Here is a 14,450-nt window from a genome sequence, read left to right as displayed (position 1 = left end):
TGGGTGCGTCTCTGTGCCTCAGTTTCTTTCGTCTGTAAAATGAGGGGATTGGACTTGATGCCCTCTAGTTCTCTTCCAGCTCTAAATTCATAATCTTGTGACTCCGGCATTTGGGCAACTTTGAGGTTTTGGTTTGTAGTTAATGTTGTTGTTTGGCTACTATAGAACATAAGCTGTAAACATTTTTGTGCGTGTACAAATAGGCTTTTCCCCTCCTTTTGAGTTCAAAACCTGGTTTCAGACATGAGCTCTGTGACCAGTTTATTAAACTGGCAAATAATTTAACTTCTGCCTACCTCTGTCTTTTCATTTGTGGAGTACGGATAATAATAAAACCTAACTCCCAGAGATGTTGTGAGGATTAGATAGACAGAGTGCTTCGCAAACTTTAGAATGCTATGTCAATGCTAGCTGCTGTTATTTTTATTATTATCGCTATTATTTGAGTTACTTTAGTAGGTACAGCCTGTGAGAAGCATCCAGTGCCAAAATCCCTGAAGAATTAAGATTGTTGATGATCCAGGGGGCAGTGGAAAGATACTTGGAGTGTAAATGGGCTGTAGAATATGAACGATGATGATTCGATCGCAGGAAGAAAGACATTGTAAATCTAAACACAGTTACTTTCTCTTATCCAAGGTTGGCACTTTGCATCAGTCTGAAAGGTGATGTACTCTGACGCTAGTACGGTTTTTTTCTAAACAAATCTTATTTTGCGTCAAGGGTTTTGAATTTCCTTACTATCCCAACAAAACCATGCTGAAGTCTAAATATGTATTCAGTAAGACCACTGTCATCTTCCTGTTAGGGCCAGCACATTGGAAGTATCCAGAAGATGCTATTCCCATTCTGCATAGTGACAACATTAGAGTCACATCTGTATTAGTCAAGAAAAAAATAGCACAATTAATGTTTAATATGGTAGAAGAGAAGTTTAGCTTAATTACTTATATGTTGGCAATTGATAATGAAGACTGGAAAAATACTCAAATTTTTTTGTCGTGCCAGTTTGATCTGCCTTGTCTATAGCTTTGCCTTGGAACCCAAAGTATAAACAAAAGTAGAATTTATTTCCACGTCAGACTCAGAGAAGAGAACTCCAATGATGATTGTGGTCTTCATTTTTTAATAAATTGCAAGATTGATAATAGAATTTTCAGAAGTACATCCTACTGATTAGGCTAAACAGATATATAAAGACCAGTCACTAGTTAATGTCATTACTGATGGAATAGCAGCAAATTTTGAGGTTTTTTTCAATACATTCCCAACGCTTAAAGATTTTTTACCTTGATCAGAGCTGTTAGCATTTATAAAATACGCTGACAAAAAAGGGTTGTTTGCTAACACAGGCCACAGAGTAGATACTTAATAAACTCCTGTTAATTACTTAACTGGCCACTAATCATTGTGACTTGGATATGCAAAAGAAGATCATGGTGCACTTTGTATAATTAGCAAGAGAAAGACTAACATAAGAACCTGTAATGGAGAGACCATCATTTATTTATTTATTTAAAGTGGGTTTTCCCCCCAATTACATGTAAGACAATTTTTAACAATGCTTTAAAAAAAATTTTTGAGTTTCAGATTTTCTCCCTCGTCTCTCCTTTGTCTCTCCCCCTCCCTAAGAGACCGTAAGCAATTTGATATAGGTTGTATATTTGTGCAATCATGTAAAACGTTTCCGTGTTAGTCATGTTGTAAAAGAAGAAATAGACCAAAGGAAAAAAAAGCTATGAAAAAAATAAATTGGAAAATAGTATATCTGCATTCAGATTCCATCAGTTTTTTCTCTGGACATGGATGGCAGTTTTTCATTGTGAGTTCTTTGCACCTGGCCTGGGTCATTGTATTGCTGAGAATGGCTAAGTCATTTCACAGTTGGCCATCCTATATGCAGTGGAGAAATCAGGTATACAATTAAGGACTTTCATTATAGAGAAATGAAAGTCATCATTTAATTCTACTCTGTATTTCTTAAAAATGTTCTTACCAAACAAACAACCGTGTTTGGTAAAAGGAAGTAAAAAACATGAATCGAAACTTGTACTTTTCATGAGATTGAGCGGTAAAGTATGAATGAACATGCCATGAAACTACATATAGAATAAAAGTTCTGTGGAATGATAGCGGTATCCATCGTTCTTCAGTGCTGTTAGCTGTGGGCTTGTGGCAGACAAGGTCAGTATCAGAAGAGCTGTATTTAACATACAACACATGATTTCCTACAACAGTAATTGTTGGAATTCTAGTATTTATTAAAAAAAACTTCACAAAAAGAATAAAAAGTTGAAGGATCATTTAAGTCTTCAGGCAATTTAATGGGTTATGTTGGTAGAAAATAGGGAATAGAGATAATTGGAACACAATTGGATTTGAGATAGAAATAAGGAAAAACTGTAAATGCTGAAACATTATAAATGATGGTGGTAAATCTTTCTTTGAAAATAAGCAACATGCATGTAAATATAGCCCTGCTTTGAGATAGAAAAATAGAAGGGTAGCCTGTAATTTTTATCAGTTGCTAAAGTATTCTTGTCTGCCCAGAAGAAAATCTGAGGTATTTTCTACAAACTGTGGGACTTCAGAGGCCATCTGTTCCAACTCATGCCTGAACACTTCCCTTCAACAACATAAACCCAAGTGGTCATTCAGCTTTTGCTGGAAGAGTCTCCGGTGCAGTAAAACCTACTCTCTCCTGAGGCAGAATATACTTTTGGATAATTCTAATTGTCAGGAAGGTTTTTCTTCCATCGAACCCAAATTTGCCTCTTAGTACCTTCCATCTGTCGGTTTTCATCCTGCTATCCAGGGCCAACAGAACAAGTCTCTTGCCTCTTGCCTGTGACAGCTGTCTTTTCTAGCTCCAGATTTCCAAGTTTCTGAACCTGTTAGCATATCTCTCCTTCAGAATCCTCATGATCTGCATGTGGCACAACTGTCAGGCCCTCCATCATCCTGCTGCCCGCTTTTGTGTAGTCAGCACTTGATCAGTGTCCTAACTAAAACGTGGCACTTGAAACAGTATGCTAAAATATGGTTTAATCAGGGCAGAGAACCGTTATTTGACCACCTCCCTGGTCTTGGAGCCTAAGAACACAAAGGATATCAAATCACGTTTTTGATTCATATTTAGCTTGGAGTCCCACTCATTTCGAGTTTACTGATAAACTACTATATAGCTGTGCCTCTCTTCCTTTGTACTTGTGAAGTTTTAACGGGAATGTAAGAGTTTGCATTTTTCTTCTATTAAATTTCCTCGTATTAGATTAGCCCAATGCTCTAGCCTGTCAGGATCATTTTGAATCCTGACTCTGTTAGCTGTCCCTTCCGGCTCTGTATCATTTGTAGATAGGCACGCCATACATGTCTTTATAGCTTTGATGAATGTCAAACAGCATAAGGTCAAGCACAGGATTCTGGGGCATACTCCACTGGAGACTTCCATGTGGTGATATCAAACCCATTAGTGGCCACCATCTTTTTGTGGACCTTCCCATTTAACCAGTTCTGAATCTACCTAATCATATTGTCATCTAGACAAAATATTTCTAAGAACACAAATATATTTCACCATTTTTTTGGTAGTTAGAGTAAATAGTCTTATTGTTAAAAAGAAATTGGTATTTTAAAGTGCACACATACAGTCATTTGAAAGGTTTCTCCCCCCAACCTTGCCCACTAAATATTCTGTAATGTTGAAAAGCTGATTTTGTACTTCTGCACTTAAATATTAAATACATTAAAACTTAATTGATTTTGACTAAATTGGGGAAAGGCCAAGAAACAATCTGAATTATAGGCCAAAGGTTTTGTTCCTTTTAAGTATGTACAGTAATTTATAGGGCTAATAAAGTATTACTTGATGGAGATCATTATGAACAGCCAAGGTTTGTTTGCATAGATAGTTTGTGTATGAACACATTCTTGAGGGTAATTTTAAAAGCTTTTCACATTATTTAAATATCTCCCTATAAATCTTTTTTATACTTAGCATACCCTTCACAAAAATGTAAATCTTTGCTAAGCCCTTGTCTGAATTATGAATTTTAAGTTATTCAAGTATGAATTGATGAGTCTAGTATTATACTACTGGATATGTATTATTGCAGGAATATTTCTAGTGGTTTCAGTAAGGGATTAGGAAACAGAGCAGCTTGGTGCCCTGGAGTGGGTCTCTTTTGAAGCATTCCTAATGAAAACCTGCTTGCTTTACCATCTGTAGCAGGAGTTGAAGGAGTTCCAGTGTCTTGTCACTGATTCCATCTTTTGTGGCAGATAACCCTTTTATGATGTTAGTTTTAGGGAGGAAGAAGGAAATGATTATAAAAACAATGAGAAGAAACTTATGAATAGGATCTTTGTTGTTTTTAGCCTTATATACCACGTTCATAAGAATGTAGAGCATTTAGTTTTGTGGAAGAAATTCTCAAAATTGAAGATGTCATTGTTTCTTGATCATAACAACACCAAGAGGCCACGATGGCAGATAATTCAAAAATCATTTTTATTTATATTTAGAATGTCTTAATTATTGACATTTGAATAGAGGGTATACTCCATATTTGGGGAATACCTCTTTAAATAAAGCCACGCTGTGAATACATGAAAAAGAAAATAATAGGCATTTGGCCAGTTTTCCCATCCTGAAACCTTTCTCAGCTTCTTTCTGTAACTCACTCCATGCTGTGAATTGACCGGCTGGTTTCCTAGGCTGAGGTAAAGCACTGGAGGAAGCTGAATTATTCCATTCCTTAAACATTACCTAGAGCAAGGGTGGTGGTCAAGTGCTTGGGTTTCAAATAGCTTTCTGGAAAATTGCTTGTAAACCAAGTAGAGTGGTATCTGCATGTTAGCAAAACTAATCAGTGGCAGGGAATGTTGTCAAATTTGAAAGTTAAATTTTTTATGAATACTTGGAAGAAGATGATTTGTAATACCTATTATACTTTGTCAGTTCATTAAATCTTCTAACATCAGCCCGGATATGCCCTACTTTCTCCAGTGACAATGTTTTGAGAACTTAGTACTGAGATGTTTTATATTTGATGTTTTACTGTTTGTCACTTGTAACAACGTGGCTGGAAGCTGCTGTAGGAGTGTAAGACCCAACAAGACCATCAACAAGAGCTGCCAATACTCTTTGATCTGCTTTTCCAAGGAAAGCAACTTTAAAGGGTTAACAGTCTCACTTTAATCAAACATACATATATCATTTACCTAGTTCAGGGGGAGAAGCCAGCACCCTGAATTTCAGAGCAAATACATATAGAAAATATCACCAGATCACATAACACAATTCAAATAGGCTTTGTCTGGTCAGGACATCACATACATAGTTACCAAAAAGAGAAGCACCTGCATCTGGGTTTTCTTCAAAGCTAGGGGGCTCCAACAGCTACCCAGAGTCTCCACACCAACATTCTTCCAGTGAGTGAGAGCCCCAAACGAAACACTAACCTCTGAGTTTATATATCCTTCTTAGGGCCAGAAGGCTTCACACCTAATCAGCAAAAGGTTATGGGCCTAGGGCTTTGTACCTAGTAAGACTTAATCAAAGGCACTTGACTACTTCAGCATTCTAAAAGAGAAAAAAGTAAAAAAAAAAAAAAAAGAGAAGTCCCACTTTAATTAATATTACATCACTTGAACTATATAAGCTACCTTTAGTAAATGTGGAATTTTTGTGTACATTGAAGATGATAAAGCCCAAGCCTAATATAATGTTATGCCCCCATGCACAGTCAGTAAATGTTTTGATTTATGATTCTAAAGTAATGAGAACCTTCCTAGTAATTTATAATAGACATTCTGTATAATTTCCACAGTTTCCTGTTCTTATCAGGATAGTAAAATTAGTTAGGATTTAGTTTTTTAAATATGCAGAAGATATAAATGTATAGTTACTAAAATATGTTGTTCATCAGATTCTCATCTAGTTATACTTCTATTTTGGTTCCCCTTTCCAGTGCCAAGACTTCCTAATCTCATAACTGCTGACTGGTCCACTCGAACTACAAGCCTCTGTTTTCTTCATCATTTTCCCTTAATATGTTTTGATAAAACACAGTTTTAACACCAGCTGTTGTTTATAAAAGCTGGAGGAAGCTGGAGGGGAAGGTGAAGTCTATGCTCTTGATAGGCCATTATCTCTTGGTCACTTGTCTCTTTAGGCCACTTCATTCACGTAACTATTATATTATTCTGACTGAAATGACCAAATCGTTTGACTTACTTGGACAGTGACATTCTTCATTTGCATATCTCCGCATCTTCTGGCTCAGAATACATTGAGCATTAGTGTGATTGGTTGCTCCCTCGTTGTTGTTGTTTGTCCTTTGTTCTTGAAGAGGACCATGACCTCAGGAAGGTAATGTTATGACTTATGAGTGAAATTGTATTTAAGTGAGGTAGGGCTGTACAGAGTTACCAGCTTCACTGTCTCCTCCTGTGACCCATCTGGATCCAGTGCCAAGATATAGATCAGGACAACTGGAGATGGCCCCAGAAGCAGTTGGGAGACCTTGGTATTTTTAAGCTAAGATCATTCCTAGGTCTCAGTTTGTCTGAGGCAACACCCATTCAGTGATTAAGGCTAGGTAAGAAATGAGGCAAAGAATGGCCTCTTTTATTTAATTAAAAAAAAAAAATCCATCTGGGAGGGAAAGACCCTCAGGATTTCTGGCCAAAACAGGTCAGCTTTCCTTATTTCAGAATAGTTGGGAAGTGGGGTATCCTGGTACCATATATGCATTACTTATTTTCACATAATTAGAATAGTCATTTTACTATATAAAGTCACTATGCATTAAAGCTGTACATCTTTTTTAAGATGATAGTAATTTATGACAGCAACATTTGTCAATTTTATGCTCTTGAAAATATCTGTAGTTTGTTTCTACCACTACATCAGCCTTTCTTTCTGAGCCCAGTAAGAGTGAGGTTCATAAGATTTCCAAGATCCTTCGCCCCCCTAAATCTCTTTTTTAATAATAGTAGCATTTGCATAGCACTTTACAGATGTTTTCCAATTTTATCCTGGCAACAGCCCTGGAATACAGGTGCTATTTTACACACAAGGAGAGCAATGATATAACGATGATCATCTGTGAAAGATTTAGATACTGTGATCAATACCGTGATCCTAGACAGTTCCGAAAAACCCATTATGGAAAATGGTATCACCCTCCAGAGAGAGAAGTGACGAACTTTGAGTGCAGGTTGAAGCACACCCTTTTCACTTTGTTTTTTGCTTTTCGTTTTTTGTTTGTTTGGTTTTTGACTAATTTGTTTGTTTGTTTGTTTGTTTCCATGACTGATATGGAAATATGTTTTGCATAGCTTCACCTGCCCAAATGATATCATATTCCTTGCCTTCTCAATGGGTGTAGGAGAGGTGGGAGGAAGAAAACTTGAAACTCAAAACTTTAAGAAATGAAAGTTAAAAATAAACAGGTAACTAAAAGAAGGAAAAATGAGTTACAAAGTGGTTAAGTGGCTTGCCCAGGGTCACACAGCAGATAGATAAATGGGAAAAAAGGGGGAGATGTTAGTTTCAGAGTAGTTAATTGACTTGCCCAGGATCACAAAGCTATGTGCTTACTTTTCTTAACTTTCTTGTCTTGCATTTTTTCAAAAATTTTTATCTAAATTCAGTTTTCTTGATAAGAAAATCTTTTTTTCTCCATATATTATTATATTCAAGTTGCAGGATAAGTTATTCTCACTTACAATCCATTACTATTCATAAAGCTGTACATCTTTCTTTGCTTTGTAAGGCACTTGAATTTTTGCAGTGTTTTGGGGTTATTAGGACTGACAGTTTTTATTGTAGGGTATTGTAGATGCTGACGAGGTTAAGTCTACTAACCCTGTGATATAGCCTAGAAGTACATCTCTCTTTCCTCGCCTGATTTCAACAGCATAGGGAGCTCCATGGGTATCAGTGCAGATAGGTATCTACTCAGTAATTTTTAGTCCGGAAGTTGTTGGGACTCCTAATCCTGTTGCCCTCCCTTCCATTTAGTTCCCATTCTGTGCTATGTCCTGTTGACAAGTTATCGTTGTTAATATTACAGAGTTTACTTAGATCAGTTGTGTTTCTCCACTCATTTTTGGGTCACCTTCAGTTATGATTCTCTCTAGATAGCTCTGTTCTATTTCATGACTATACGGCATCATTAAGAGAATATTGGTTTTGAAGAGGTGGGCCAGTGCATCAAGCAGCAAGTTATGACCGTTGAACGTGCACCACAGTTTCCCAAATGGAATACAGTTCTTTCTACTCCTGTTCGTTCATGGGCCCAGATCATTGTCCATCTGCAGTATGCGAACAGGGTGTAGCATGTGTATCAACTAACTCAGGTGAACTGCATATCATACTCTTGAATACCTAATCCATTATTTAATTTCTTTTGTGGATTGCTAAACAGTCTTTTTTGAGTGACTGCATTTTCATATTTATAACAAGAATAAAAAATTCCAATCCTGAAAATGGAATTAAAATGGCTTTTTTTTTAAAGGCAGTACCAATTTTTCAGTGACCTAGTTACGCACTTCCCAGGACCTTCATTTCCTCCCCCAACTCCCCAATAATTTAATTTGCCAAAGCTTCACTTAGTCTTCTTACTCACTCTCCCATATGTCCTTTCCCAGTAACACAAACTTAGTTCAGTTTTTTATTGTCCTTCACCTGGATTATTGAAGTAGCTCCCAGCAATTACTCCCTTCTCCCTCAAAAGTCAGAAGACCATTATCCCTAATTTTGCATGTTAGTTATTCCCAGTTAATCATTTGAATATGCTAGCAATAACTTAAGTGATACTGTGTTGTTTTAAAATTTTGCCATCTTTAAAAATTATTACAATCTTTTAATGCTGTTGTGGGGCAGCTAGGTGGTACAGTGGCTAGAACACTGGGCTTGGAATCAGGAAGACTCATCTTCATGAGTTCAAATGTGGCCTCACACACGTCCCTAGATACGTGATTCTGGGCAAGTCATTTAAACATTTGCCTCAGTTTCTTCATCTGTCAAATGAGCTGGAGAAAGAAGTAGCAAACCAGTCCAGTATCTTTGACAAGAACATCCTAGATAGGGGTCACAAAGAGGCAGCTACAGCTGAGCCAACTCAATAAGAACAAAATGTTGCATTGTGAGACAGGGTGAACTAATTTAAGAGCCCATTAATTTCTCCCTAATGTCCAGGTTACCATATGACATCCTTCTCTCCCCAACCTCCCCTACCCCATTCAGTAAAGTCCAGTGGCTTCCTACAATCTCCAGATCAGATAAAATCCTCTCTTATTCAGAGTCATTTATAACCTCGCCTTCTCCTACCTATCCTGTCTTCTTATGCCTGACTCTTCCATCCAGTGACATCAATGAACGCCTGCTGTTCTTTGTTCTTCTTTGTTGTTTGTTTTTGTTTTTCAAAGGGAGGAAGGCAAGGCAGTTGGGGTTAAGTGACTTGCCCAAGGTCACACAGCTAGTAAATGTGTCAAGTGTCCAAGGTTGGATTTGAACTCAGGTCCTTCTGACTGCAGGGCCGGTGCTCTACTCACTGTGCCACCTAGCTGCCCCTGTTCTTTGTTGTTCTTTCAAGGCATTCTTCTCCTCATTGGTTTTTTGGAACTCTTTTGCCGTTTGAGTTAGTCTATTTTTTAAGGTGCTATATTTTTCAGTATTTTTAGCAAGTCATTGACTTGTTTTTCATGGTTTTCTCGCATCCTTCTCATTTCTCTTCCTAATTTTTCCACTACTTCTCTAACTTGCTTTTCCAAATCCTTTTTGAGCTCTTCCATGGCCTGAGACCAGTTCATGTTTTTCTTGGAGGTTTTTGTTGTAGGCTCTTTGACTTTGTTGGCTTCTTCTGGCTGTGTGTTTTGGTCTTCTTTGTTACCAAAGAAAGATTCCAAAGTCTGAGACTGAATCTGGGTGCGTTTTTGCTGCCCGGCCGTGTTCCCGGCCAATTTACTTGACCCTTGAGTTTTTCGTTGGGGTATGACTGCTTGTAGAGTAAAGAGCTCTGTGTTCCAAGCTTGAGGGGATGCGCTGTTGTTTTCAGAGCTATTACAGCCAGCTCTGCCACACCAGCACTCCTCCTCCCCCAAGAACTGCCAACCCAGACCAGACTCAGATCTAAGCAGGCTTTGCACTCCTGCTCTGATCCTAATTCCTCCCACCAGGTGGGCCTGGGGCTGGAAGCAACTGCAGCTGTAGTTCTGTAGCTGCCCCACCTCCGCTGCCTCTGGGGTGGTGGCTGAACCACAAACTCTATCCCCTTGTCCCCAGCAGCTTTTCCCACTAACCTTCTCTGTTGTCTTTGGTGTTTGTGGGTTGAGAAGTCTGGCAACTGCCACAGCTCACTGATGCAGGGCGCTAGGGCCCACTCCGTCCGGCTCCTGGTCTGGTTGGTCCGCGCGGCCCATGCTGGCCTCTGCTCCGCTCTGCTCCACTCCCAGCTCAGTGTGCGAAAGACCTCACCCAGCAACCATCCAGGCTGTCCTGGGCTGGAGCCCTGCTTCCCTCCACTATTTTGTGGGTTCTGCAATTCTAGAATTGGTTCAGAGCCATTTTTTATAGGTTTTTGTAGGGACTTGGCGGGGAGCTCACACTAGTCCCTGCTTTCCAGCCGCCATCTTGGCTCCGCTGTTCTTTGTTCTTCTTAATAGATAGTGATAGAAATGTCATAAAAAAGAGAATTAATAAAACATTTTTTAAAAAAAGTATAGAAAGGTACACAAAGAGAATTTTTATTATCTCATTATATATGTATGTGCTGGTACAACATACATATACACATTTTTAAAAACTACCAATTGGTGGTTTATAGTTTAATAGTTTCTTGTTCTTTATATATTGAAATATTTGTGTTTTATGAACAAATTCTCAATAAAAAATACTTTTTTTTTTAAGGGAAGAGAAGGGGCTGTCAGTGTTCTGTCAGAAAGCTCTCCTACTTGGAACTTTATATCACTCTGAGCATTTAAATATATCTTCCAAAAGAATGATTTTTCAATGTTCAACCTGTTCCCTACCCCCACCCCCACTTAGTTTCTCATGTTTGTGGGGGGGCAGGGAAGAAGCTGGAGATAGCTACAGGAGTTAATATTTGATAATATAGTGTATCTACCATTGGCTTCTTGAGTTAAATATTGAACTTTTTTCTGCATGTAGTTATATTTTGAGAGGACAAAATTTGAGCCATGGTGTCAGATCAGAATAATGGGGAGCTACGTAATAACAGTTTTACCAAATTTATTACTAAGACCACCCAGGAGAAGTAGTTGACCGGTTCTTTAGTCTCAGAATCTCTTTACGCTGTAAACAATTATTGAGAGCCCCTTCCTTCCAAAAAGCTTAAGTTTACCTGGATTATCTTTTGTAAAGCAGGTCTATGGTTCTAAAACTTAGTGGACTGTCCAATTATGCCTGTAATCGTAATCTCATTCAATAAGCCTAAGATTCAGAAGGACACCTAGGGAAATTGACAGATAGGAGATAAGCCCTATATCAGCTGGGTGAAAGACCCCCTATAATGCACATAGCTTCAGGCCTGACTGTAAGTACATCTAGCATCTGTTAAAGGCATGAAGTGGAGTGTACCTCAGCAACTAGACTGCTTTGATGTTTCCTTAGTGTTTTCTTATGGATGAAGATAACAAAGAGAGCTTGGAAATTGTCTCCTTTCTTAGAAAATGAAGTTTTTTAGTTTCTATGTCACTGTTGTTAGGCAGAGTAACTCATCATGGGTCTGCTTGCTTCCCTCTAAATCTCATTTTATGAAAGAATTATTCTTCATTTTTTACAGCACAGTAATACTCCATCACATTTATATGTTATGGACGTCTTCTTTGCAAGATAGCCTACTTTTTCATATTTTTGTTTTTTACACAGATTTCCAAAAGTCCCAGATGGCTCCATTTTTTTCATGCCCTTAACAGATGTTAGATATACTTGTAATCAGGCTTGAACCTTTTATCCAGTTGATATAGGTCTTATCTTCTATCTGTCGATTTCCCTAAGTGTCCTTTTGAATGTTAGGCTTTGTTGAATGAGGTTATGATTACAAGCATAATTTGGGCATTCCAGCAAGATAGTTTTAGGACCATAGACTTAAAGCTGGAAAGGACACTACTCTTTCCATAGGGGAGGAAACTGAGGGTCGTAGAGTGCCAAGTGACTTGCTCACAATCGCGAGTCTATTAAGTGTTAGAGGTGGAATTTGTACTTGGAGCTTTCTGACTCCAGCATTTTATATCTGCTAAGCCTCTCTGCCTCTCTCTTCTATTCCATTTCAGTCTTCTGTTTGCAAGATGAGAGTGAATATTGAGTTTTCTATTCAGTTTTTTAGCAGGGTGCCATTTGAAATTCTGATCAAACCTTTAAAACATTGGCTGCCATCAAGCCCCAGTCATGGTACATTAATTCATTCTCTAGCACTCTATTCTGCTTTATAGGAAAAATACTCAGCATTACCTTATTTGATATGGTACTTTTCTTCTGGCATCCGGCTAACCTGTATGACCCCAAACTCTACCAGGAGGAGAGCACATCATTGTCAGGTCATCTTTCTTGATTACATGTTGCAACCCAGTGAAACTTAAATTTATCTTCTGTTATTATGTAACATTGGATCATTTTCAATATAAGCAAGTTTACTTAGGACTCTTCTAAAGAATAAAAATGATAGTAACCTATGTTGTAAATATTTTAAAGAGCTTTGTATGTGACATTTTAGAAGTCTATAGACCTTTATATTTGTATAGTATTACAAAAGTAATGGGTTGGACTTTCTTACTCAAAGAAACTGTTGTGTGGACTATAAAGAAACTTCATCAGTTAATGTGAGTAGAATTTCACTTTCAGCTTAAATTATTTTTGTCCTGATTTTCGGTTCTCCACTCCAATCCAGTAAGCATTTATTAAGGGTCTACTGTGAGCTTGATACTGTACTAGTCACTGGGTACCAGACACAGAACAAAAAACAGTTCTTGCCCTCATGAAGGTTACATTCTCCTGGGGAGAATACAAGATAAAGCAAAGTTTACATGATAATTTGAAGGTTTAGAATAAGAACTTAGAATCTCATTTACAATTTTGAAATGTATGTGCTGTTTTATCTTTTAGCTGGGTTGTCAAGGAAAATTGAAAAGGAAAACTATTTACTTTTCACAATAATAGTTGTAAAAATAACATCATGAAGTTGTGCAGTTTCTTCTGCAAGCCACTTGTTACTTTGACTAGTAATGTCTCCTTATTTTGCAGTTATTTGTACCTTAACACAAAGCAGTAGAATTTGTTGTGATGGCATTCTAGGTCATCTTCACCTCTTAGTGATTTAGACATTAGATACTACATATTGAACTGTGACTTTTTTCTTTGCTCTAGCCTTTGAAATGTCTTTCTGTGGTTCAGTTGCACAGAATTCTTAGGGAAATTACTAAAGAGCTGTATTCACTATGGCATATGATTTATTAGTCTCGTTTATTTTGCCTTTTATTTTTCTTGGTTGGGTTCATATATTTGGTCCAGATCTGTGATTTTGGTAATGTAGAAAATTGTAGAAGTGTGGAAGTTCTTTTCACTGATAACACACTGTCAGTTGCTGTGTCATTTATAGAAAGAGATGATTTTAGAGAAACTTGGGAATATTGGTGTGGACTGATGCAGAATGAAGAGAACAATTGGTACTATAACATCAGCGTGGTAAAAACTATTATGGGAGAAATGGCTTCTTTCTGAGCTCATGTGGTAGATAACTGTTGCCAAAATACATTTATTACAATGCAGAAATTATGGAAGTGAAAACTGAAGTTTTATTATTATGCTGAAACATAGGTTCAGGCCACATAGAAAAGGAAAACAATTGAATTCTAAGCAGGATTACATCAAGGTGACAGAGAAATCAGTCTTCTTAGGCCATAAAAGTTAAAGATAAATCCATAATCCCTAATAACAAAGAAGTTTTCTAAAAGAGAGAGGGGGGAAAGAGAAAGAAGAAAAAAATTCAGCAAAACTGATGAATACTCCCCCCTAGAATCTGAGTGGCTTCCTTGGCCTGAGAAATATTACTTTGGTAGCTGCATAATGGAGGATGGATTGGACAGGGTCTGTATGTTAAGGAGATAATTTATTAAATTAGGGATTAACCGCCATGGCAAGGGTGCTGAGTGTTTGATCATTTTGGGGTTGTTGTTTTTGTTTTCTCTAACTTTGAAATTTTCCAAATAAGCGTTTATTATATGCTATATGGATGTATACATATTTATATCTACACACACACAAATACGTTATTTTTATGTATTAGGTGCTGCTGGTGAGCAGTAGTCGTCATCCAGACAAATGGATTGTCCCTGGAGGAGGCATGGAGCCTGACGAGGAGCCCGGCGTGGCTGCTGTTCGAGAAGTGTGTGAAGAGGTATATATCAAATAAAAAGGAGCGCTC

At 37.7% G+C, this 14,450-nt stretch overlaps 1 protein-coding gene across 1 annotated transcript in view; it reads left to right on the top strand.

Moving 5' to 3' along the window:
- NUDT3 (nudix hydrolase 3) overlaps positions 1–14,450 on the top strand; it is an 82,511-nt gene that overhangs the window by 7,376 nt on the left and 60,685 nt on the right. Inside the window, exon 2 of the mRNA XM_036768885.1 lies at positions 14,313–14,423. Within this exon, the coding sequence (XP_036624780.1) occupies positions 14,313–14,423 (111 nt within the window). The remainder of the gene's footprint in view (positions 1–14,312; positions 14,424–14,450) is intronic.

This window comes from Trichosurus vulpecula, chromosome 7 (genome assembly GCF_011100635.1).
Source record: "Trichosurus vulpecula isolate mTriVul1 chromosome 7, mTriVul1.pri, whole genome shotgun sequence".
Lineage (NCBI taxonomy): Eukaryota > Metazoa > Chordata > Mammalia > Diprotodontia > Phalangeridae > Trichosurus > Trichosurus vulpecula.
Note: the sequence above shows the minus strand (reverse complement) of the source record. Positions and strands in the feature narration are given on the sequence as shown.